At 37.4% G+C, this 24994-nt stretch overlaps 1 protein-coding gene across 2 annotated transcripts in view; it reads left to right on the top strand.

The window, feature by feature from the left end:
• Positions 1 to 24994, top strand: part of ADK (adenosine kinase) — a 272423-nt gene that overhangs the window by 217006 nt on the left and 30423 nt on the right. For both annotated transcript variants that reach the window (XM_041473499.1, XM_041473508.1), the window contains exons 8-9: positions 8631 to 8666; positions 14767 to 14881. In XM_041473499.1, the coding sequence (XP_041329433.1) occupies positions 8631 to 8666; positions 14767 to 14881 (151 nt within the window). The remainder of the gene's footprint in view (positions 1 to 8630; positions 8667 to 14766; positions 14882 to 24994) is intronic.

The raw sequence follows: 24994 nt of genomic DNA, 5'->3' as shown, positions 1-24994 counted from the left end.
GGTTGGACTCTGTAGATGATGTGCAGAGGCCCCTCCCCAACTCAACCACTGCATGTCTTTTGTAATACCGTTTAAAAACATGTTGGAATCATATCCCTTTAATTTCATTATTTGACTGTTCTTTCAATCTCTGATATGTTTGAGCCTGTCTCAAGTTCAGGATGGTTTCTAATAGAAAAATAAACTTAACCAAACTCCCTCATCCATAAATACTTAATGGTCAAAAGCAGTTAAATTCTAACTTCTGTGGATTTTTAAAAAATTGATCCTAGAAATTAACAACTTGTCCAAGATGATAAATAGTGCCCTAGTCACATCTGGAATTAGAACTTATGTTCTTCACTCAGGACCACAGTGATCTAACTGTGGTCAGATTGAAATGTTGTTTTTCTCTGCAGTGACCGTGTTGTGAGAGGGCACTGCTGGTACAGACTGAGAACTAGGTTTTTCCTTCCATAAAGTAGCTACAGTTAGCTAAAACTGAAAATTTCAGAAAACAAAATTCATCTTGAGTATTCCTATCTTAAATACAGATAAATGCATCATTGAATTTGCATTAAACAGCACGAGAAACTCCAGTAAGAATCCTAAAGTCAGCTGGGTTTGAAATTCATTGAAAAGGTAAAATATGTAATTTGAAGATCAATTTAAAAGATATTGTTATTGGTGAAGATTGCAGTGAGCAACTTTATTTTTTTGCTAGAGTTAACAAGCAAAGCAAGCCCAGCACATAAGAGTGTGACACAATGATTGCTTTTTACAGAGTTCCCAATGCCACAGCCTCAGTTATAATTCTAAATGGCTGTGCATGACATCACACTAAACAAAGTATATAAAACAACTCAATTTCACTGCTAAAAATACATTAACCTTTTACCAGGACTAGAGAGAATCCTGCTAGATCCTAGCACTTTTAGCAGAGTATCTGATTATTCTCTTCATATGAAATTGCTAGATGAGAGTGTCTAGCCTGATTTCAGGCTAGTTTAAGTGGTTACAATCACAGAAGGCCTCATTGAAAATGATGCAAGATTTTATTTCTGTTTGCCACCCTCCAGCCAGAAAGGTAGCACTGGGAGCATTCAATGAGCAGTATTAAAGACTTCAAAAGACCCCACACATCTTCTATTTTTATATACAAATAAAACTCTTATCTTCTAGCTATTAATATTTTTGTTTTCATTTTTATTATGTTCTCCTGATTCAATGATGTTTGAGGAAGGGGTGTCTCTTTTTCTTCTTTCTCACTTCTGATGATGATGCATTTATTTTTAAGGTAGAAACAGACATATTTTTATAGAGAAATGGTGTAAACAAGTATTGTTTACTAATTTCATGTTTGTAATATGTGAGGAGAGAGACACATACAGAGTCATAAGAAGTTCAGTTCTTTAGGTAAGGATGTAAGATAGAGATGTAAGTAATAGCACTTTATCCATCATAAAATTTCAAAATGGCTCAGAGGCACATCCCTGCTGCAGCCGTTGCACACCCTGTAATGGCATTAAACTCTGACTCAGGGTGATTCTTTCCACAGAAGATTCTGGCAGGAACTATAGTTCTGGTAGTAACCTGAATAGGAGAATAAATAGCTTGAATATTAATGAATTGTACGTGATACAAACACTCCAGGGTGAAACCAAGCAGGACAGGAAATATGTTTCTTTCTCAATTCTTTTCACACTAGGCTTTTGCAGACAAAACCCTCTGGTACTCTGCCAGAGCCCCCTCTGAACACTACAACTTTAACCCCATATGGTATTTATACTTATTCTGATTATTCACTTGAACTGATTCTTATTATTTTATATTTTCAGCTACTGGGTGAAGGCAGTGTGCATATATTTGCCAGTGTCTTTAGTATTTCTGGAGCAAGCTGAAATAATATTTAGGATATTATATGAATTCTCACTATCTATCCATCATGAAAAAAAAATAAAATTGGGGTCTAGTACTGCTCATAAGAAAAGGAAAGTGGGGTAAAAAACCCCTCAGTGTTCCTTTATGTTAATCTGCCCATCCAATTGATGCCAGCTGTGTTTTTTCCAGTAATAACCAGGGAGGGGTGGATACTTGCTGGTTCTCAGTGTTGATTCTCAAGCTGTGTGCGGAGTCTGTCCATTCTCTGACCATTTTCACTGATCTTCCCTGAAATATGAACAGATTTACACTAATGACTGAATCAAGGATTAGACCTCTGTGTTGTCAAACAAAAATCATATTGAAGCATTACATCCGTGTAGCACATTCCCATGTGTATCGCAAACTTTCTCAGCTGTAGCAGATTTTCACCATGTGTTTCAGAAGATACTGGGTGGTTCTTTTGTCTTCTCTTCTCAAACTCTTATTATTGACCCATATTAAAGCAACTGTCTCTGAGGAAAAGGAAAAAAAAAAAAGGAAAAGCATGAAATGACATTTACCTTTGAGCCCTTAATGCCTTCATAAATGGCCATTTTTTAATAAAGGCATATGAGGTTGTACTGCCTTTACACAGTGAAATGTAGAAATAGTTGACCTTAAAGTAATGCCTGTCTAAATCCAACTACGATGACATAACAGGCTGGATAGGACTATCTACAGTGTTTTGAGTAACCACTGATAGCTCTTTAGCACTGACTGAAGATGAACACATCTATCTTACCACTAACTACAATAAATGTACTGTTGGCACTAAAGGTTAGTGATCCAGCTGGAGCTGTGTCCTGTAGACTTTTCATCCATTCATTTTAAGTAGCAGAATAATAGCAGCCACTTGTTGAAATCATGTTTTCAACTGATCAGCAGAGTCTTTAGTGGAATCTACCTCTAATTCCCTAGGGAGGTCATGATTATCATTACCACAGCTTTGACATCACCCCTATTTGCATCGCATGAAAGTACTTGTAGTTCTTGTATGCTGTTAACTCACCATGTTAAGAGCTGTAGATTTGCTGCAATATCTCTGTGTGTGTGTATGTACATGAATCTATTACTTTCCTAAAATTGGGGCAGGGAAGAAAATCAGATTTACCTTAGTTTGACTTTGTGAATCGTATACAGGAAAAAGTGGTATAAAGACAGGTCACATTGCTGCACATTCATGGGCTATATTAAATAGCTGATGATTTGATAGAAGAGCACCCCACCAACTCTGCCGTGAAGTTAGTGGATGTATTTATGTATTTATCTTTGTTATAATTCCAAGGCAGCAATTGAAAATCCATTGTCCCCTCTGTGCCTTAAGCCCCATTTGCAGGGTCATATTTAGTATAAACTGGCCTGAAGCTGGAAGAGTACAAAATAAGGCATGGCACAGCTCACTAGGTCTCTTTGAAAACTAGTTGATCTCCTGCACTGTGACAAGTTTTTTTAGGAAGTAAATACCAAAAGGAGGGCACATGGTAATTCATTCTTCATTGCTTATCTTCCAAGAAAATAAGAAGGGAGATTTTAACAAAAGAGCGTATCTTTTTTTTGGCTCGTACTCAGATTTACAGGACACAACAGATGCCAGTGAAATCAAAGGTTCTCAGTACCTATGACATTTATAAAACAAGGGTATAGCTCTAAAACTACAGAATTGTATAAGAAAGCTCTTTATTAGGGAGGGGGAAAGATGATAGAAGGGACAGACAGATCAAAGGACAAATGTGCCTGCTTAAGGAAAGGTGAACTACAAGTCTTAGTAATTACATTACAGTAAAGACACACATCTCTGTAGTGCAGAGAGACAAATAATACATTATTTTTTTTTTGTTTGCTTTTGATTTTTTGTTTTACAAGTCTGCTGTCCTTTAGGAAATCATGTATAAAAATGTCTGTTTCAGAAATATGAATCTTCAGCATCTACCTCAAAGAAAGGAGATTATCAATCTAAGCCCACCTTGATTATTGGAGTCTGTCTTCTACAGAATGAAGTTGTCAATATCAGTGGGCATCACTTCTACAAAAATCTTTCCTAGATCTTTGTTTATTTCAATTGTCACCCATTGCTTTTAGATAACAGGGTTTTAATGTTAGATTTGTGAAAGTAACTTTGTTGTCACAAGCAGTACAATCTGCAGGAAAGCAAGGGAGGATGCAAAGAACACAACTTTACACCAGGACTGGAGATGAATTCAGAAGTGGGAGGAATGGTAGTAAATGATTATACTGAAAAAATGGGAATTACCTGAGCGAGAAAATCATAGCATTCAGTGTGTTTAAGGAAACAATGTAAATAGAAGAAAACTAACAATCCATACTTCTGAAATGTAAGAAAGGAAGAAAATGTTTAAGAGTAATTTTTAGAAGATTTTAGTAGTCTAGCGAAACTTATAAGTTATAGTTGGAAGTACTATTCAAACATGATTGTTGCCAGTAGGAATTGTCTCATCAAATGCTGACACAAAGTATATGGTCCTCATGGTCATTTATTGATTCTCATTGAGTGAGTTTGCTTTTTTATTTCTTTTTGTTATTATGCACTCTGCTCTGCACTGGGCTGCAAGGACCTTCCTCTGCAGTTCCACATGCTCTGTGTGTGTGCAGGTTGTATTGATTCATGGGCTGGGCTGAACACTCTGCGTCACAGACTTGCTGTGCAGAGAAAAGAGGATGATATTCCTGCAAATGTGAATAGGGTATATTTTGGGCAAGTCAGGAAGTTTACAGTTAATGAAGTAGGAACTCCTTCAAAACCTGTCATCTCCCAATTAAAAACAGTAAATCCAGGGGGTATACTGTAATATGTGAGTTGAGGTTACTCTGTGAGATGTTTTCCCTACCAAGAAGGATGGCAGGGGAGGGATTATCTTCAGCGTCCCCTGCATTTGCTCTTTTGTGCAATTATGGGAAATGCATTCAGTGTGCAAGGGTATCATTGCTGTCCTGCTGTTTTATCATTTCTTTATGAGATAATGTTGATTTCGGCAATGAAATGCAAATTTAGTTTTCAGTGCTCTTTTTTTTTTCCATACAAAGGTTAAAATGCATATTGTAGATAATAATGTTGCTGGTGTTTTTGAAACAGCCTTTGTCAGCTAATTTTGGCAATACATGGTTTCAAATGCTGCTCAGTGCAATTGTGTGAGTTTTATGTTGGCCTACATGAATTAATTTTAACCCACTATGCATGTTGTTACCATTTTGGCTGTAATTTGATCAAGTAATCATAAAACCTTGGTACCAACAAAAAGAAATTTGGATGTGTCAAGAATATTCAATATATGGTGGGCCTTCTGTGTCTCATGGCAAACTGAACATGCAATTACTGAAGTTGAGCCATTTTAACTCTATAATCATAAAAGTATTCTAACGCAGGGGGCTAACATAGGATTATATGTTACTCCTAGGTTTGCAGAGGCTGATGGGTTCTGTGTTTGGAGGGTATGTTTCTGTTTACTTATAAACAAATAGTTTGTACTGCCTCTGATAAAAGGGCTCAGGATTTTAACAAGTCTTGTTAAAATTAGCTTCTGTGTAGATTGTAAACAGTTCCTTTTACTTAGTGCTGGGGCTCAGACAGCAATAAAATACACGCAAGAATGGAAGTAGTTTTCAGCTGGCACTCCAACAGCAGTAAAATACATTCAAGAATGTAAATAGTTTTCAGCTAGCAAGCAAATTCTAACATAACAGCAAGGCCAGCACTAACGGAAGTTGTCTTTTTTATTGTTATCTCCTTAATTAATCTCACTTTCCTGTGTAAACTGCTCACTATTGTGCAAAGAGAGGGTGTGTGTTAACTTTGGTGACATTGTGTTACTCCCATTAAGTAGCATTGCGCACAGGTTTTGTCAGCATAAGTGTACTTAGGATTTTTTTTCCCCAAAGAACATGAGCCAAATGATATTTCACAACTAAAAACAAATCTCATTTCTACTTTAGGAGGTGCAACAATAAATTTGCTGTCACCGTTAGTAAAAAGGTTGTATAGAAAAAGGAGTGTGAGTTTTTAATACATTTAGTATGAAACAGTGATAAGGTGGGGAGAGGGTTTTATTAAATGTTCTGTAGGCAGTAACAGAAAACAGCTCTGAAAATGCTGAGGTGAAGTAATGAATGAATAATGTGTAAAGTTTATCAAAACTGAAAGAACTCCTGATGTGAAATGAAGCCTCCTAAGAAAATTCTGTTCTGTCGCTGTTTTGCTCTGCTGTTGTCGCATGTCACGCATGAATGAAAATGCTGCATTCTCTGGGGAGAGGTAAAGCTTCTGTGTGGGTTGTTTATTTCCTTAATCCCTCCTTCTTCGAGATTTTCAATGTCAGATATAAAATGGAAAGCCTGTAAATATAGTGATTATCATACTGATTATCACCTGCACCAGGGAACGCCCCGGCTGGCCGCTGTAACCCAAGCAGTCTCCACATGTTACATCCACTTAGACTTTAACCTGACTACTTTATTAGAGCCATGAAGCTCAGTATGAGGTGCCCTAGGGCTGCACAGATGGGTTCTGCTTGTTTCCTGTTCTCACTGTTATTGTGAATAGATACTAAAAGGTTCTCATCGCTTTTATCTGGTTAATTTACTTTGAACTGTCCCTGGCAATCAGAGCCTGCCTCACATTTCTCAGTGTTTCACAAGCACTAAACTCTACAGTCCAAATGTGTGTTTTGAGCTTTATTAATTTTTTTAACTGGAAAGGCCTTAATTCTTAAAGGGATCTCGTTCTGAGAGAGGCTGATTTTTAGAGGACTGTAGGCACAATCCTTACTGAAATAAACTGCTCAGGAGTCATTCTGAGGTTCAGTTGATAGGAGAGAAGAAAATTAAGATTGCTGTTGTTTGGCGTGCTCAGGCACCCTTAGATTAGAGGTCAACTGCAGGAAAATCTATGATTTTATGCTAGCTGCCATTATTCATGTAGCTGGGCAGCAGACCAGGCTAAAAGATGACGCTCTTACAGGAGAATCTGAAGATGAGATACTTTTTAACAAATCTGCAATCATTTATCCTTTCTTGTGGAAGGGCCAGGTCTTCCAAAACACATGTGCTATGCATGGGTGCCCTAGTACAGAAAATTAAGATGAATTCTCCCAAAGTCTCCCACACAAGAAAGCACCACTTCACTGGAACAGTTTTTATTTCTTGTACCGGTGTCCAATTTCCTGGCCAGACAATAGTTTAACACAGATGTTAATGTCCTGCTGTATTGGGATTTTAAAGAAATCCCTTAGGACAGATCAGTGTAACTTCCGACTTCAATTGCATGACCAAAAACCTGAGGTTAAAGAAATTATTTGGCTACAAGACATAATTTTCAGTCAATTTTCTTATTCTCTTCCCCCTTATCGCTCCCTTATTCTTCTTATTTAATTTTTTTTTTCTGTGTTACGGTCCCATTTGAGGCTTTCTTGATTGTGTTGCAGTTCTTTGTAAGTGCATCACTACAGAGTGGAAGCTTGCAAGGCTCCTTTTTTCATACGAGCATAGGCTTTGTTAATCACATGCTGGTTTAGGAAAACACTGCATGATATCTTTGAACCCTACACTCCTTCTTGACAGCCAGGCTAGCAAATGTCATTGACTGTGTGATGTACAAGAAGGGATTCAATTGTAAGTAAATTGTCAAAGTGGCTAACCTTGCCCGCACCCAATTGTCAGGACCATGATTCAGTTTTTCTGTCAACATCAGCTAAGGGTAACCCGGTCAGCCTTATGTTTCTGCAGTGAAGCAGCCTGAGGAGTTGTGCTTTTCAGCTTATCACATTTTATTAACCTCAACTTACTGTTGTTATAATCAATTCTACCCACTTCAAATTCTTCTATTGCCCCCAAATTGACAGATCATGTAGGTCCACAACTATGTGTTTTCTGAAGCACTAAAACCTCTCGTAGGCACACTGGCTTGGTTTGGTACAGTAGTTATTTCTGTTTAGTTAGATCAATTCACCATTTTGGCTCAAGTTTATCCCTCTATTAGTATTACTTGGCAAAGATAATCTGGAGGAATGCAAGTTAAAACATAAGGACTTCAAGGGTTTTCTGCAATATTTCCAATGTTAAGATAGAAAGTAAGTAAAGGAAAAACATTGCTATTGTCTTCCATTCCCTTGCTTTTATTTCAAAACAGATTTTTAGTTGCACCAATTAATATAAATAAGACATGAGCACATAGTGATACCATGATGTTTCCTCTGTTCTTTCAGGAAAAGAACATTGTTAAATTGCTTAAAGCAGTGATTAAGACATCAGAATATTTTTAAATGTTCGTCTGATTCTACCACAAGGGTCTGAACACATTTAGTGATCCTGATTTTTTAATGCACTGTAGATGACAAATGATTTTTTTTAAATGGCTTGATAGTATGTATCCCACGAAGTGCCATTCATAAATGGAGATATGATACAATTTCAATTAAAAATATGTCTGTGGGATGTTTCCTAGTTCAAGTCCTATCTGCAGAAGTAGCTTTCCTTGCTTGGAAAAAAACATATTGTACCTTCTTTATTTGAACTTGTGAAATGTGTTGACATTTTACTGTTGTTGGGCTTGAGGGAAGAGAGAGAAGCTTTTGGTGCGACTAGCAGAATTGCACAACTGTATATGGCTATATTGAGATAATCGTGTAAAAGGAAAACTGGCTGAATGAGTTTCAAAATGTGTTATTTCTTCATTATCTAGCACTTTATAATTAACTGTTCTTTTTTTATTATTTCAGGAAGCTGCCACTTTTGCTAGAGAGCAAGGCTTTGAGGTGAGTTAACCCACAATTGCACACTAAACAGATCCTAAAGGTTTTTTTCTTGCTGATAATGAAGTTCTTTTGGACAATGATTGATGTGCTATTATACTCTCCAAGCCTCGCAGCGGTTGCCATGGAAACTTGGCAGTCGTCATGGTTTCTTTGTTCTGCCAGCTCAGTGTTATGACGCACTCTGCTAGGTCTGCACCCAACATCGCCTACAGATGTTATTTATTGAATTTTGAAAAGCCTCTTGGGAAGCCGAGAGGTTGGGCACGGTTTCAAGCTGCCTCTGCAGATATGGGACCTGTCAGTTTGTTCGGTTAAAAAGCTACCTCATTAGCTGCATTACACTCCAGAAGGATTCACTGCTAAAGCAGTGGTGAAGCAACACTAAATAGTGAAATATAACACCGCTTAAATAACTTAAACCCTGCCATATGCGGATTATCATTATGCAAATGAATTTTAGAAAGGTTGTATATAAAATTGTTAGGTACTGATTAATGTAAACCATGCTTCTACAAACAGCTGCTTTTTAAAAAAGGTAATGTGGAAATTGTTTCAAAACATACCCGAGTCGTTGTTTTGCATCTGAGCTCTAAAAATGTCTGATCCTCTACTTTCTTAAAGTAAATACTGTTGATTTTACAGTGATTTTCGGAGCTTCTGATTTCCTCTTCTTAAGATATTTATTTGACTAGTACCTCCCATTGGCTACATTCAGACAGCTTAATCTGGAGAACTATCAGCTATTGGTCTCTAACCAATTCAAACAAGCAGTTTTTAAATACTATAATTAATGTGACAAGGCTTGTGCTAATTTTGCAGATAGTAAGTGATCTTACTGAAATCTAAATTGCAGAACCAAACACACATAAATCCTTTTACATGTTGCTTTTTCACTGGAATAAGAGCCACCTTAATTGATTTGTTTGCAGTGTAAAAGAATAGAAAGGAGTTTGACTGCTCAACACCCATTTTGCATAAATAATGGAAGCCGCGCAATTCAAACCACACCGCTGACAGAGTGTGCCACTTCTGTGTGTGATTGGTTGCATAGAAAAAAAGAGGGAAAGACTGACAGCTTTTGTTCTACAATTTAGATTTCTTTAGAACCATACACCAGCAGGTACATCAATGCCATCACTGTTTTAGCTATTAAAGCTGTGGGCTGTCCCATTTCATTTCATGTTTCCCAAATTCACGTGGCTGCTTTGTAGAAATCAAGACTTTTTATCACTGTCAATTTTCATTTTTATAATCTGTATTGTTAGGCATAAAAATACACTTCGAGTTTATGCTAATGAATGAACTTCACAGATGCCTCCAAAATATGAAGCATAAGAAATTACTGGTACCCTCTGGTAGCTAGACAATAAAAAGAAAGGAAGTAGTGTATTAAGTCTACCCATTCCATATTTTTATTGCCCCCTTGAGCTAAAGACTTTGAATGTGCCTGGTTTAAATTCAGCTCTAGTGACAAACTGCTTTTGCTGGTGTCTGCTAACTACCATCATATTAACCTTTCCATTAGTGCATGCTTAGAGATTTTAGCACAGTTCGTCCTGAACATCCTAAATCTGCCACATTTGATTACAGCATATCAGTAAAGTGCACAATGATTATGATCTTATCTCTTATTACTCCCTTGCTTGGCAACGACTCACATGTCAAGTTTGCTGACAGAGATGAGTAAAACTTGATAGTGTCCACAGTTTTGTTTTCCTATTGTGCTGTGGAGGCAAAAAAAAAAAAAAAATCACACTGATAATAAAGCATCTTATGAAAAACTTGAAGAGCTTCAATTAGCCTTTCAATTAAAACCAAGAAAAATTCCCAGCAACCCTCAAAAGCTTGATTTTTATATTGAGAATAGAAAACTGGTAAAGCATGGCAAATTAAAGGAAGGAACTTGATTGACCAGGGCAAAAATCAAGAGGATGTTTTTCATAGAAGTGATTAAAAGTTGCTGGTGGCTGCATTTGAATTGCCACCTGGAAAGACTTTTATTTTTTAATCAAAAATCTTTTAGCATAGAAAATCAGTTGGTGACTTGCATCTTTTGTTTAGTTGTTTGTTTACGGTTTTTTGTTCTACCTCAATTCCAACAGTTTTGTATACTAAGTTCATCTTTTACACATGAAATTAGTTCAATGTATCTGAAACAGATTTTGAAAAAAAAAGAGAAGTTACAATTAAGAGAACTTCAGTAAAATAGACACCTTTTCTGAAGAAATGAAATCTTGTTATAGGTCAGAGACAACACCTCCGTGACACAAATCTGGTCTTTTCATTTGTAAGGGAAATTCCATTCAAAGGAATTTTAATTTTTATGCTGCACCGTTCCTACAGTTAGTTTTCCATTGTATTTTGCTGAAATACAAAGTATTTTTGTAAAATCAGTCACAATATTTGAAGACCATTATTTCCTTCACTTTACCCTCTGACCAGCACTTATCTGTAATAATTAAAAATAGGACATTACTTCTGATGTTGTCTCTTCCTGAGCATCACTGTGGGGTTGGGGTTTTTTTTGTGAATTTCATGTTCTAAGGCATTTTTAAACTTGATATATATACAGTGTGTGTGTATATATAGATGTATATATACACACTGTATGTTTTAATGACATGTCTAGTAATTTTCAAATAACAAAGGCTTATGAGGTTTTGCTTTTACAAAAAAGTAACTTCCTGTTTCTTCTATGTAGAAACTAGAAAAACAAAATACTACTTTAAACATAAAATTTGGGGTTCAGTTCTGTCTGTCTACCCAAGAAGTAAACTGAAATGAACGGGACAGTAAATATCTAAGGGGTTAGTAGCAGCTGCCATGCAAAATAACTTTTCTTGTTAGAGGTCTCCTCTAAGTCCATATTCATTGGGGAACCATGTTAGAGAGAGTTTTGTTACCCTGGACCAGCTTTAGGTCTTTAAGTTAATGAGGTACACTGCACAAGTGCACTGTTGTGGAAGGATTTATGCCTGTTTAGGTCAGGGCTATGGCAGTCCCAGCTACTGGGGGTCTGTTGGGAGGCAGGAATCAGAAGACACAGGTTGATAGTGGTTCTGACTGGATGCAGTTTGGTGCATGCCTGTGTCTGATCTGGCCTATCTGGCATGCTTCCTTCACGTGCAGATATCCCACTTACCTGCTGCCATGAATGCCACCTGCCAGGTTTTCAGGTGCAGCATCAACACGCAAATCATGCTTTAGTGAGATTTGTATGTCAGCTTTGTTAAATCAGATTCAAGTTTGTAAGTGGGTATGTGGGAGTATCCTGTGAATTTGGGGAGCGTGTAGAGGCTTTAGGACCACAAACCAGTGCAGTTCTTTTCATTCACCATGTCCTTAGGCCCAGGATGTGTAAGAAAGATTCAGTAAATGGGCAGGAAAAAATCACTGCAAAACAAATATTGTACATTTTGGCTATTTATTCTGAACAGAAATCAGAGATGGCAACATTTGATGATGCTTGCCTGGCAACGAAATAAGAGCCGGTAGTACCTCTGCAGTCTTCAGCTAAATATTCACGTACTGTAAAATGTCACAGTTGTACCTTCAAAAAAAAAAAAAAACTGTGCAAAAGTTAAAGCCACCTCAACACTCACATGAAGCTCTATTTTATTCTCTTCCTTTGAAAAAAATTAGTATGGGAAGTAATTTTGGCGAAAAATAGTCAAGTTACTTTCCACAGAAGAGAGTGTTCAATTATTTCTAAAGTCTGCAAAATCAGAAGTGTCCAAACCTCTCTGTCTTGAAATTTCTGCTTTTTTAAAAAAATTACCTTTTTGTCCTAAATACTTTCCTTCTACTGTTACATGCTTATTATATATTTAATTCTTCCTGCAAACATATGTGCTTTTTACTTTTTTTCCTGTCTACATTATTTCATCCTTGCCGTCACTCTTCACTAATCTCTTTCCTTGGGGTCCTCTTTTCTTCATCTAAGTTAATCTTTATTCTTCCTTAAGATGAAGAAATAATCTCTTGATCATGCCATTTTCTCCTATTATAACTTCATAATTTTCCTTTTAAAATTCATCGTGCCTGTAAATACATTGTACAAATATATTCAAGCTCTTTGATTTCTGTGCCTGCTTTACTCCACTGAAAATGTGCCTAATAAAGTCACTAGTAGCCACTTCCTACTTAGCAAAAACTGAACATCTCTCCCCTGTTTCCTTTGATCTTCATGATGCTTTATTACAATTTCAAGTTTGTGGATCTCTTAATTACCAAGGCCTGAAGTAGTTCAGAATTGAGGTTAACCTCCTGTGGCAAGGCTTGGGCAAGCCTGTGAATTACCAGGCTGGGGGCTGCATTCTCCATCCATCCCATATTGAACAGCTTGTGCCACCAGCTGATACCTGCTGTTCATAACCCTCTTAAAAAAAAACATTTCAAAACAGAAGAGCAACAATTTCAAATTTTTTCTCTGGCATCTTTAAGAGACTCCTTGCCTTCTGAGAATTAGTGGTAAGATGGCCCCTGTTACTGTCCTCAGTTCTTCTCATCTCTGGTAGCAGACATTGCCTTCTGAAAGCTTTATTATCTGTGTAAGCAGGAGGAGGGAAGAAGTAACACAAGTAAGAGTATCATATATGGAAATGAAAAACAGGAGAGAATTTTAAAAATAGGTGAAGAGACTCAGAAATAAAAGGAAGCAATTTTCATGTTTGCCAAATGTATATAAATCAATGGGTTCACTGACTACCCAAGTTAGGGAAGAAATTCGAGGGAGGCTGAAAGTGTTGCAGAAAAGGTAGGTATTTTCACATAAAGGGGTGCTGGTAAATATATTAACCCAGGCATATTCTCTGTCTGTAATAGTAATTGTGTTAAGAAGTGAGTTTGGATTCATAACAAACAGTACACAAAGCAATGCAGAAATTATTATTATGTTTTCATATATTCAAGGCTAGGCCATTGCTATGTTTCACTACAGTTCCTTGTACAAAGAAGAAACTCGGGAAAAAAGACAGTGTTATTTAACACAGAGGTGAACGAAGTGGGACACAGTAAATAGCACAGAGAATAATTGCAGTGTTTCCTAATGTTAGAAAAATAAAAGAAAAAACTATATCTACCAATTATGGCAAGAAATAGATTACACCAAAGTTAATTTGTAGAATTTACTGACTTGAGTTAGAAATCTGAGAACAAAAGTTTCCCATATAGCATTATAAAAGGGTTTGTTAATACAAATAACACAAATACCTATTATAGATTAGCTTGAAAACTAAGTCAATTAGAAATTGAAACCCTTTTGTTTCAGACCGTAGGGCAATGGTGAGAATTGAAATTACAATATTCTAGTGACAAGTGGTGTTGTTAGAGTTTACTGCATTAATTGAAACATTCCATAATTGTTGATGTGTAAGACACTGGATGAATGAGAGGTTTGGTTCAGTCTTCCAGGTTCTCTGTTCCTAGCTACATGCAGAGTAAAGTACCATGTCCTTTTAAAACAAAGATTTCTGAAACTTTTGCAGGTGAGCCTTCCTTCAGGAAATTGGTTATGTTCTGTGGCCCACTGAATATACCTTTTGCCTTTTGCTTGCCTGCATCTCAATTGTGCAACCGGCAAGTGGGAGCTGGGCTGCACACCCTCTCAGGGGTACAGTGTACAGTTTGCTTGATGGGATCAGTTACTGTAGGGAGGTTAGAGAAAGTATTTGTAAACATGCTGAAGTCAGAGGTGTCACAATAGTATGAAACCTGGCTAAATTGGATGAAAACCAGGCTCGGAGTTTATCCAAAGTACTCTCTTACCAATTTTATTTTTAATTTTATAATAGGTGTGGTTAGAATCCAGTCAGCAGCAAAGAAACCCACTAATTGCTCATTAAGAAATGCTCTGTAATTCCTTTGTTAGCTTTGCAGTGGTTGGAATAGCTGAACTATCATTATCAAGATTAAAAACAATAGTGTCATAGTACTACATAAGCCCTTAGGAGAATGCCCTTTTTCCTTTTAAAAATCTTCCTCTACTGACAGTAAAGTCTATTTTATACCTAGGTGTAAGAAAATAAATCTTTGATCTGCTAATAAAGTTCCCACCACTCCAGTATGCTGTAACAAGAATTTTCTTTCTCTCTCTTAATAGACTGAAGACATTAAAGAGATAGCCCGGAAGACACAAGCCCTGCCGAAGGTGAACACTAAAAGGCAGCGAATTGTTGTCTTCACCCAAGGCAAAGATGACACTGTATTGGCTACAGGTATGCTTTTCAAATCTTCATTGTCACTCACAGTAAATATTCCAGCTAATCAAGTACAAGTTGAGGTTTTACAGTTTTCAAATGGGAGTCAGAGCATTTGCCTTTTGATGTTACTCCGTGTTTCTTGTCTTTTATGCTTTTAATTGTTTCAAGAGTCTGAATTTAAGAAGCTATTATTTCACAAGAATGCCTGAGAATTTAGTTCTGAACATTTTTATAACATAGATTTAAAATATTGATGCAGTTGGTTTTACTCAGATTTTTATGACTTGAGATTTTATCTGTATAGCCATCTTTGCTGCAAACAAGAATACACTGTGCCTGCTGAGAACAGCTGTGCAACAGTGTAGTATATTTAAACATTTGCAAAGAGGAGGAAGTGAAATCCAGTACTAAGTGAATTTCCAGGCTCTTTTTGCTTTGAGCAGAAAGTCTCACTTTAGCTTTTCTCAGCCGTCTGCTCTTCAATTCTCAAAAGAGTACGTGGGAAAAAGGTGTTCTAGCAGGGATGCAAGCAGTTTCTGCTGTCTAAATTGATGATGTACGATGCACAGATTTAAGCATTATAAACATGACTGCCTACCTTTTGACAGTCTCTTTAATTCTGTCCACCTCTGCTTCTAGACTAAATAAAGCTATTAAAAACATGTGCTGTGGTGAGCCATTTTAGTAGCTCATTCCTTCACAAGGTGAGTTATTAGGCTGGGCTGAATTCCTCCTTTGGAAATCAAGTGAAGTAGAGGAAGCTTTGCACCTGGGGGACTGGTCCTTACTCATACAATATTTGCCTCGAAATCAGAACTGGCTTCAGACTGTGGCTTCAGGGCTATGCACTAAGCAGGTATGTCACTGCTGTAAAGATCATTCCTAGCAGCAGTTTGAATTATTTCCTCAACAGTTTGCTCCTTCCCCTATTTTGTTAGCTACAAACTGTTTTAAAGGAAATAGGTACCAGTTACCGAGAGTTGGGTGTGTGTATTGCACTGATGATGATGGAAGTGTTCCTTCCAGAAAGTTCCTGCCTGATGTGAATGGCCCATGTGGAGGCACTCCACTTGAGTATTGTACACTTGACTGAAAAATAGCAGCATAAAAATGTTTTTATACATGAGCTAGTAATAATGTGGTAAACCTAAATCTTATGTGTAACCCTCCTGTGCTCTTATTTAATTTTCACAGAGTACTTTTTTTATTCTTCAAACTGGAGTTGTTAACAAATCCATTAATCCTTTCTTTGATATTTTTACAACCGGGAGCTTATTTGAGGACTGACACTTGCTAATCTTAGCTGTTTGTTCGCTATGAAATGAACTTAAATTAGAGAATGCACTTTATATGCATGATAAATGTGAGATGGATAGAGACTGTATGCAATGGTGTCAGCTACAAAAGCAAACATGATAAATGTTAAGGCAGTTTTGAGCCGTGGGATAAGCTATTCAGTGCATAAGCATAGCTGAATCTCTTTGCTATGTTGTTATTCATGGCAGCCAAATAAATGTCAATAATAAAAGAGAATTAAAGATTTTCATTTCCCAGAGGCAGTCCTCTAATACAGCTTGATCTTTCATTTCATTTGTAATTCGTTCTTGTGTCAGGATGCAATCATTCGCCAGGCTCTGTGTGTCATGTTAAGTCATTTAATAATGATTAAGAACATAAAAATGTTTGGCCTGTGGGGCAATTCTCGAAAGAGATACCAATTTGTTATTGTTTTCCCCCTTTTCCTTTGTTGTGGACCATCTTTTTCCCACCTTCTCACATTAAAATAATAACGAAAGAAGGAAAATGTGTCCCTTAGTTTAGCACGTGATATTCTATACCACAGAATGGCATAGAGTGCTCCTAATGCACTTATTTCAGAACTAACTAGGTCTACACTTAAAACCTGCTGTGGAATGTATAAAAGTTTCTATATGATCTTTGAAAGAATTACTACATTTAGGAGTCACCAGTATAAAATTATTATCTTTTTTCTAATGCATGGGAGTACAGTTTTTGAAAAAGCAGGCTGTGTGTACTTGTTTATCTTGCCTTTCTGAGGGAAGAGTAAAGTCTCAAAGAGCTTGTGCCTAGATTATAGTAGTATTTGCAAAGTCAGCTATGGATTTGGGTATGCTTGTTCATACCTTCTGCTTTATATTTTGTCCAGGTTAACAATAATAAGAACAACATGTTTGTTATGTTGAACAGCATATTTATGCAGAGACCTTGACAGATTGCAGAGAGACCTTGACAAATTAGAGAAATGGGCAATCACCAACTGTATGAAGTTTAACGAGGGCAAGTGCAGGATTCTGCACCCGGGATGGGGCAACCCTGGCTGTGTGTACAGACTGGGGAAGGAGAGGCTGGAGAGGAGCCCTGTGGAAAGGGACCTGAAGGTCCTGGCCAATGGCAAGGTGGATATGAGTCAGCAGTGCCCTGGCAGCCAGGAGGGCCAACCGTGCCTGGCTTGGATCAGGCTGTGCTCTGTGAAGAGTCACAGCCAGATGGCCACCCCCATCCTCCTTCCCTTTCCCCCTGCCCCCGTGCATGGCAAAATGAGACAGGCAGGCAGCATGGAGGCTGTGAGGACATCTGTAACAGAGCTCTGTTTGCTCTGTCAAAGGCTCTGTTAAGGATGTTCCAAGCCAATGCAGCAATGGCAGGGTTGGCTTGCGAGAGGAGGGTGCATCTCTTTGAAGAGTTATGTGTAGGTCAAATGAGGATCAGGTTATGGAAATAATGAGGGGATATACTTGGATACAGTTCTGTCTGGAAGGAGAGGAAATAAGATGGATAAAAGGGGTTGTTGCAGATTGCCAGGCCATTCATGAAGGGGCACAGAATGATACATGCTGAAAATTTGACCTGGACTTTCTAGGGCACGGTAGAGGTGTGTGTGATATGAAGAAGTTCAGATACAGCTGATCACTACATGTGGAGAGGACAGTGGCAACAATTCTTGACTCCTGGGCATTCCAGAGAATGGAAGTATCAACAGGTATTTTAGGAGCGGAGCATAGGGCAGAAGGGCACAGCTTCTGAGCACATTTCCAAAAGAAAAGATTGACCAAACAGATTGGAGAATATAATTCTTGCATAAGAGAGAGCTTAGACAAAGACAGCTGAAAAAACACCTTCCTCCAAAAATCTGGCTTAGCCATACTGCAAAGATTTTGTCGTCTTATGAATTGCTGCAGTTTATACAACATTGTTTTAATGTCAACCAAGAATACTGGTGGCTTACCTCAAACAGACCACAAGCTGTAGGAAGTCAGGTATGGATTGACAGACAGCTTAGAGGTCCATGCAGCTGGAGCAGATCAATGAAGCAGTAAGAAGCAAAAACTGCATCAGCAGTCTCAATCTAAGCCATTCCCATTTGTCAGTCCACTTTCTTTGGCTGTCAGAATTATTTGTGTTTTCAGAGGAAAACTTTCTCTGTCTTTATCCTGGAGTGCATTGGGTCTTTCTACTGTCTGTTCATATCTGCTCCATCACAGTACTCCAGCCCCAAGGCCCCTTTTCTCTCCCCTTCCTTCCTGTTCTCTGTCACTGCAAGGAAGAGGCAAGCTCAAATTCAAGCTGAGTGTGATCAGTGTGTTTTAGAGGGAAGGAAAAAAGTGTTTAGGATTGGCATACAGGAGCTGTGGCAGATGAAGTGTTGACTTAATTAACTGTCACCTTGTAATATGACTCCACTGAGCACAAGGGAATGATTGTGGTGTGTATCTCCATGTCATAGAATTGTAGAATGGTTTGGGTTGGAAGGAACCTTTAAAGGTCACCTAGACCTGCACCCCACAATGAGAAAGGACATCTTCAACTGGAATAAGTTGCTCAAAGCCCTGTCCAGCCTGACCTTGAATGATTCCACGGCTGGGAATATCTGCAACATCTCTGGTTAGCCAGAGGTGCATTTTTGGTGATGTTGAATTTTATCTTTTTACTGAAAAACTTGGAGATGCTGGACATTCTGAGTGACCTTAAAAATGAGAACAGACAAAAAGATTGTGATTTCCTCTATCACTGATCCCCAACATGACTGAATTTTGATAAAACTTTTTTGGAAAAAACAGCCTGTGAGAGACACCTGTGGCAAAACCTTTCAGCACAGAGGATTATGCTTAGGGAAAGGGACTGGTAGCTGAAAATGGGATCTATGGACCTGCTCAAAAAAGGTTTATTTGAGGAACACTATTGGGTTAATTTCTTGTGTGGATGCTCCTCAGCTGTCCTGGGAATTACTTGGCTATCAAGACTCTGATCCCACTATCACAGCCTTGTTCCATGATATCCCTCTTAGCAGGCCTGAAATTCCAGATTTGACTGAGTTTTGAGGTTTGACTAAGCTTATTGGCTATATTTCACATTTCAAGACTTTCTTCTATAACTACAAAAAATACATAAGCAAAGAGAGCAGGGGAAGTTAATGAACATGTGGAGTCTCGAGATTTCAGCAGCTGGAGCTTTTAAGAAATGTACCAAAAATCACAAGCTCTGGTAGGAACATATATGTCCTATCTATATGTGTGCTCTAATGTTTGTCAGAGTTGCTCATAACAGTTTTAAACAAACTACTTTTAGTCAAATACATTTTATGACTGGTCTTGGCTCAAAAGGAAATCTTCAGAAAGTCTGAGCAAAATCAGTTCAGCAATGGAAAATGCTTTTATATTGAAATATTTGCATAATTCAAGACCAGCTGAAGCTACAAACTTTAAACTTGGCTTGTTTTATAGCTTTAATAGAGGAAAGAAAAACAATACAAATTTAAAGAAAATCACTTCAGCATTTTTCAAGTTATGAATGATGAAATCTGGCGTGTTCAGGGGTGAACATAGAATTTTCCATTCTTTTTTCCCACTGATGTTTGCAGGACCACCTCTATTTAAGGGCATGTTTGTAATAACCTCATTTGCTAGACTATAGCAGTGAAAATGGATTTTTCTAAGGATTCAAGCATTAAAGCTAGCTCAGGTTGGGCTTACTAACCACTTAAATCTTCACTTTTTGGGACATATTACTTGAGATATTTCAGGAAATCTATTAGCAATCCAGGCAAATGTGGTAAAAAGTGAGAGGGTCATCTTAAAACTTCGTTAGTGCACATGTGCATGCAGAAACAGTTCTGTAGATCTTTGTGTGTTATCATTGTTGTTTGATCTAGTCCATAAATTAAAGTCAGAGAAGTGTAGCTAAGTTAATATGTCACAATAAAATTGCAATGTTACCAAATTTTGGAGCCTGCCTACCAAGCTCTTGCTGTTGAAGAAATAGTAGGCATTTGCTCTACATGTTATCTGAGCTCTATGGGTGTTGGTGTCACCCAGTACAACTGTTCTTGTGGTATGCAGATATGCTCATAAATTTCATAATTTCATAAAATTTAAATTGTCTGTGTTTGAATACAACTAAAACCTGATCTTAATTAAAATATTGACAAATTATAATATGTTTTGTGAATTATGAAACTCCTTTTACTTTCTAAATATATGTTAGATCTTAGGTATTTTAGGAGATTTTTTAAAACCCTTCCTTTAAGGTTTATCACATTCGGGATATGGAATGAAAGATTTTAAGAGCCATTCTTAGATCATAATAGCATAATGGGGTATGCTTTTTGAGGGGAATAAAGAGGACTGATCTTCAAGCATGTAGCTGACTCTAAACAGAGGTCAGTAGGTTTTCTTTGTCAGCTTGTGCTGCAATCACAGGTCAAGATGTTACCCTGTAAGCCTATCAGTATAACATAGAAGTCTTTAATACTATTGATGCTGCTGACATTTTATGGTGAGTTTGTTTGCAGCTCCTCTTCTGTAAGTTCCTGAGTGTAATGTGTTCTTCTCTAAGAAGCAAGAAAAGATGTTTGGGTTTTTTTTTTCCTTGCTTACAGCTTTCATGCTTGGCTTTCCAGACAGGAAAACCTTGACTAGCCCTTTTTTATCAACTAGGCTTCCTATGCATATATACACACCAGAGTAGTACCTTGGACCCAGGGAAACAGCAGCTGAGTTTTATTACCATGTGCTCTCTTTTTCACACAATTACATACTTTCACTCTTCCCTATCCATTTATATTCACAAATAGAAAGGATAATTTCAAAAACAAGATTGGGTTTAGGAAAAAAGAGGACATTTTATTCCCTAATGGTTTAACAGGTGAGCCAGAAAGCCCAAAATAATCAGATTTTTTGTGTCTTTTGAAACCACAAAATCTAAATTAATAATTAGCATTTATTGGTAGGGATTAATGAATATCACAGCTGGTAATACCTTTTTGTAACTGAGACCATTCATGCTTTTATGCTGCGTGGTAGTGGAAGACTGAGCATTTTATTAGACAGGTGAAACACATTATTAAAACCTAAATTTCTGGATACAGGTGTCTTGACTGGATTTAAAAGTGTACCAACTGTTGCTCCCCAAAGAATGTGTATGCACATATGTAAATAGGCATATGTGTGTGTTTCAGTAATTTCATATTGATTTAAGAAGAGGATGTCTTCTCTAGTCTACTGTGTCAATACACCAATTTAGCCCAGAATTTGAGAGTAAGATGGGAATTCCCTTATTCATGTATAATCACTAGTAGTAAGGAATATCAAACCTAGCTCCATTTTCAGGTGCTACAATGAGTTTATATTCTACAATTCTGAAGAAAAATTACCCCTTTAGGCTGTGGAAAAATGTGTGTTTGTTAAATAACAATAAATATGGACCTCGACTCCATTCCTTAGAACTAGGCTGTATTTATTCTTCCAAGGAAGAATTTCTGTACTTGTTTCTCAGATACTGATACATAGATTTAGGAATTCAGTTTTTATACTGTAATTGTAAAAAGGATTCTTGGAGACATAACTATTAATAAATAAATCCACTGCTTACGTAGTAGAAATTATATGATATTGGAGTGGCAATACAGAGTGAAAGAGTAAAAGCAAGACTGAGGCAGATCAAAGATCTGTCTCTAACATGATGTCTGCAAGCGTACAGCAGTGGGAACTTGGGAAAGAGGATAAAACCAGAGCAAATCTGGAGTAATAGCTCCATGTAACACTCCAGCAAAATGTTTTTTGGGGATTTGTGAACTAGAGATGTTGTCTTTGTGCTGAATAGGCCAGAACAGGATTTTATTATACATGTCTTTTGATAAGGAGTGTCACAAAGACTGTGTTATGTAAAGAAATACATCCCCTTATTTGTTTGGATTCAGACATTTACGAGTGTTCCTGTCTGCCTCCAAGTGCTGCTGCTGCTTGGCCAGTCCATAACCATTTCATGTACAATGTCTTTTTACTTTTGATTTTGAAGAACTCTTGCTTACCTCCCCTGCACTAGTCTTTTTCCAGACTCTTTTTGTATTCTGTTTACTTGTTCTGTGTTTGATCCATAATTCTGACACTCTGAGCCACCCTTCACTGCACCTTTTTGTAGGTCTGCGTAGTCTTTGTGAGTGGGGGACCAGAATGTTCAACTTGCAAGTTCCTGAGGAATTTACAAAGTGGCTTAATTTTGTTGTTTTCTTTGTTCTGTATTCCTCTCTTAATAGTTCCTAACAGTTTACTTGCTTTTCTAGCTGCCACTTGTGATTGATCTGACATTTTCGTAGAATTATCTGTTATAACTTCAAATTTTCTTTATGGTATGGTAATTTGTGGTTTAGAGCCCATCACTGTGCATTTAAAGCTAGATCATTTTTTAAATGGGCACCTTTTTTACATTGATTGACAGAGAATTCTATAGCCCTTTGATCTTGGACACTTTTGCCGTTCTTCACGCTCGACTTTTGTTTTTACTATCCCAAATAAATCTAAATATCTCATAAGAAGACAGTGCCTGCTGCGCTGCTCGCTCAGAATGGTGTATATAGGCAGGAGATGCTACCCCAGAGCAGGCACACACAGCTAGCATTGAAGCTAGCATTAGGCAGGGGGATTTTGATAAGGCAACCCCTTAAATCACTGCAGGCCTTTCTTGCTTGACTCTGGAGAGCAAAATTGAAGGAATTTACAGTAACATACTGATTCAGGGGCCATTAAATCCCAAATAAGCATTCTCTTTCTGGAAAGAAAGTACCTCTAAACTGCTGTGTTTTGGCGGGGATGGGGCATTAAACATGGTGCTTTGTTTTGAATTTCCATCCAGCAGCAAAGACTCTAGTTCCAAAGCTGGAAGTAGCTTCAGCATTGGCTGATAGTGCTGTAGAATTATGTCTGCAAAGCAAAGAGCAAAGAATACAGGGATAGAGCCACAGAAGGAAAACAAACTCTATTATCTCATATGCTGAAAACCACCAATTTTATTACAGAACTCAACTGAAATGATGGTGAAACAGCAGAATCAGTAATTGGGAAGCACTGGAAGTGGAGCAGCCTTCCAGATTTAAATTGTGCTTTTCACATATACATGTAATTGATGCAACTTTGTCAAGGTTATCCCTGTTTTCTGAAAATGACACCTACCTACCTACCCACCCATCTGCATGTACACCAAACAGGGAATTCTGGTGACTTTTGGTGTTTCAGCAACTGTTCCTACATCTACAATGTTATGTCAGTCTAAATATATCTGAGTTTTTGAAAAAATTGAAGAGAATCCAAATCTGTAGTATTCTATTTCATAGAAAATAATAATCCTAGACACTTTTAATTAAATTTATGCTTTAAGTTTAAAGTTCACCGTTGTCCTTTTCTGTGCAGTCATTCGATGTTCCTGCAATATTCAGTATTGGACACTTGCCATTTCTGCTTAAGAACATGTGCTTTAATGAATTGAAATCTGAAACCTGTGCTTTAAAGGTTTACAGTGCTTACACTTCTCACCTCCCAACATTTTAGGGTTGAATCATGCCAACATGATGTCTGTTTTATGAAATTAATCCAATAGTATTTCTTTTACCAATAATTTTTGAGAAATAGATTTTCTCAGTATCCTAATTTGATGTGATTATTTTTTTCATTGTAAGAAATTAAATGTATGGCTTGTTCAGCAGGTTTCATAATAGATCAATAATTTGTTGGCTTAAGTTGTTTTTTTCCTGTGGAGATGTGGAAAGATCAATGTCTGTAGTGCCCTAGGTCAGGATCAATAGTTTTAATAAAACTTCCTTTTTTTATTGTTTTGGGGTTGTTGGTTTTTTTTGTTTTGCCTTTGTACCTTTGTATGGTTTTGCTTTTATTAATGAGCTTTTCCTTTAGTTTCAGACCATTAATGGTTTTCAGATAGTGTCATACTGCCCAAGGTCAAGGCCACTTTGAACTAAAAACTCTGCTTATCAATCTTTGAATATATTGGATGGGCTTACATATGTTAGAAGACATAAGAGTTAGAATCACTGCTTTCCAGGGACCAAAGTTAAAGCAAAACAAAATCTTAACCTTTTGGGAGGATGACACATTCAGGCCTTTTTTGTGTTTCCTTAAATAAATAACAGATCCTATTTATGGGTCTCATACTGGCATTAACAACATGGGTAACTACTGTGGCCTTGACTGCTCCTCAGTTAAAGATACTAAATGTTCCATATGGACCTTTATAATGGTATATTGCTCATTCCACACAACCACTTTGAAATAAGATAGCATCTCTTGTTTATTCCTGAAATTCTGGGTGGGAAGAGGCAAATTATTAAAGTGTATTTTATCAGCTGGAGTGCTTGAGAGAATGTGATGTTGCTGTCTCTGAGGCTCAACCTTGTGTCTTTTGAAATCGATGGAAAGATCTCATTAACTTCATTGGCTATTGATTATGGTCATGGAGAACTTAAAACATTCATGAATATTAATGGTTTATACTGATTCATGTGTCTTTTCGTGTGTTGTACCTTGTCCAGAATCTGTAATTCAATTTTTGTAGTTTACCTAGAGGTTATAGAGAAAGCAAACTTCATGTAAGCTGAAAGATTTGATAGCACATTTTACCTGGAGGTCTGTGTGCGGTGGAAGTGAAGGGCACAAAAACTGCACCCTTTGACCACTGGCACCTAGGCAGATTACCTTCTGCAGGTGATATTTTTTTCCATTATTTTGGCAGTGTTAGCCTGTTTTTTACTAGTTAGCAGTTCACTTCATAACAAATCATCACAGATGAGTTTGAACAGCAGAATCTGTACTCAGAAGGTGCCCT

This window comes from Pyrgilauda ruficollis, unplaced genomic scaffold (genome assembly GCF_017590135.1).
Source record: "Pyrgilauda ruficollis isolate IOZ18807 unplaced genomic scaffold, ASM1759013v1 scaffold11, whole genome shotgun sequence".
NCBI classification, from domain to species: Eukaryota; Metazoa; Chordata; class Aves; order Passeriformes; family Passeridae; genus Pyrgilauda; species Pyrgilauda ruficollis.
The sequence above is the reverse complement of the archived record's forward strand: the minus strand, read 5'-3'. Positions and strand labels throughout refer to the sequence as shown.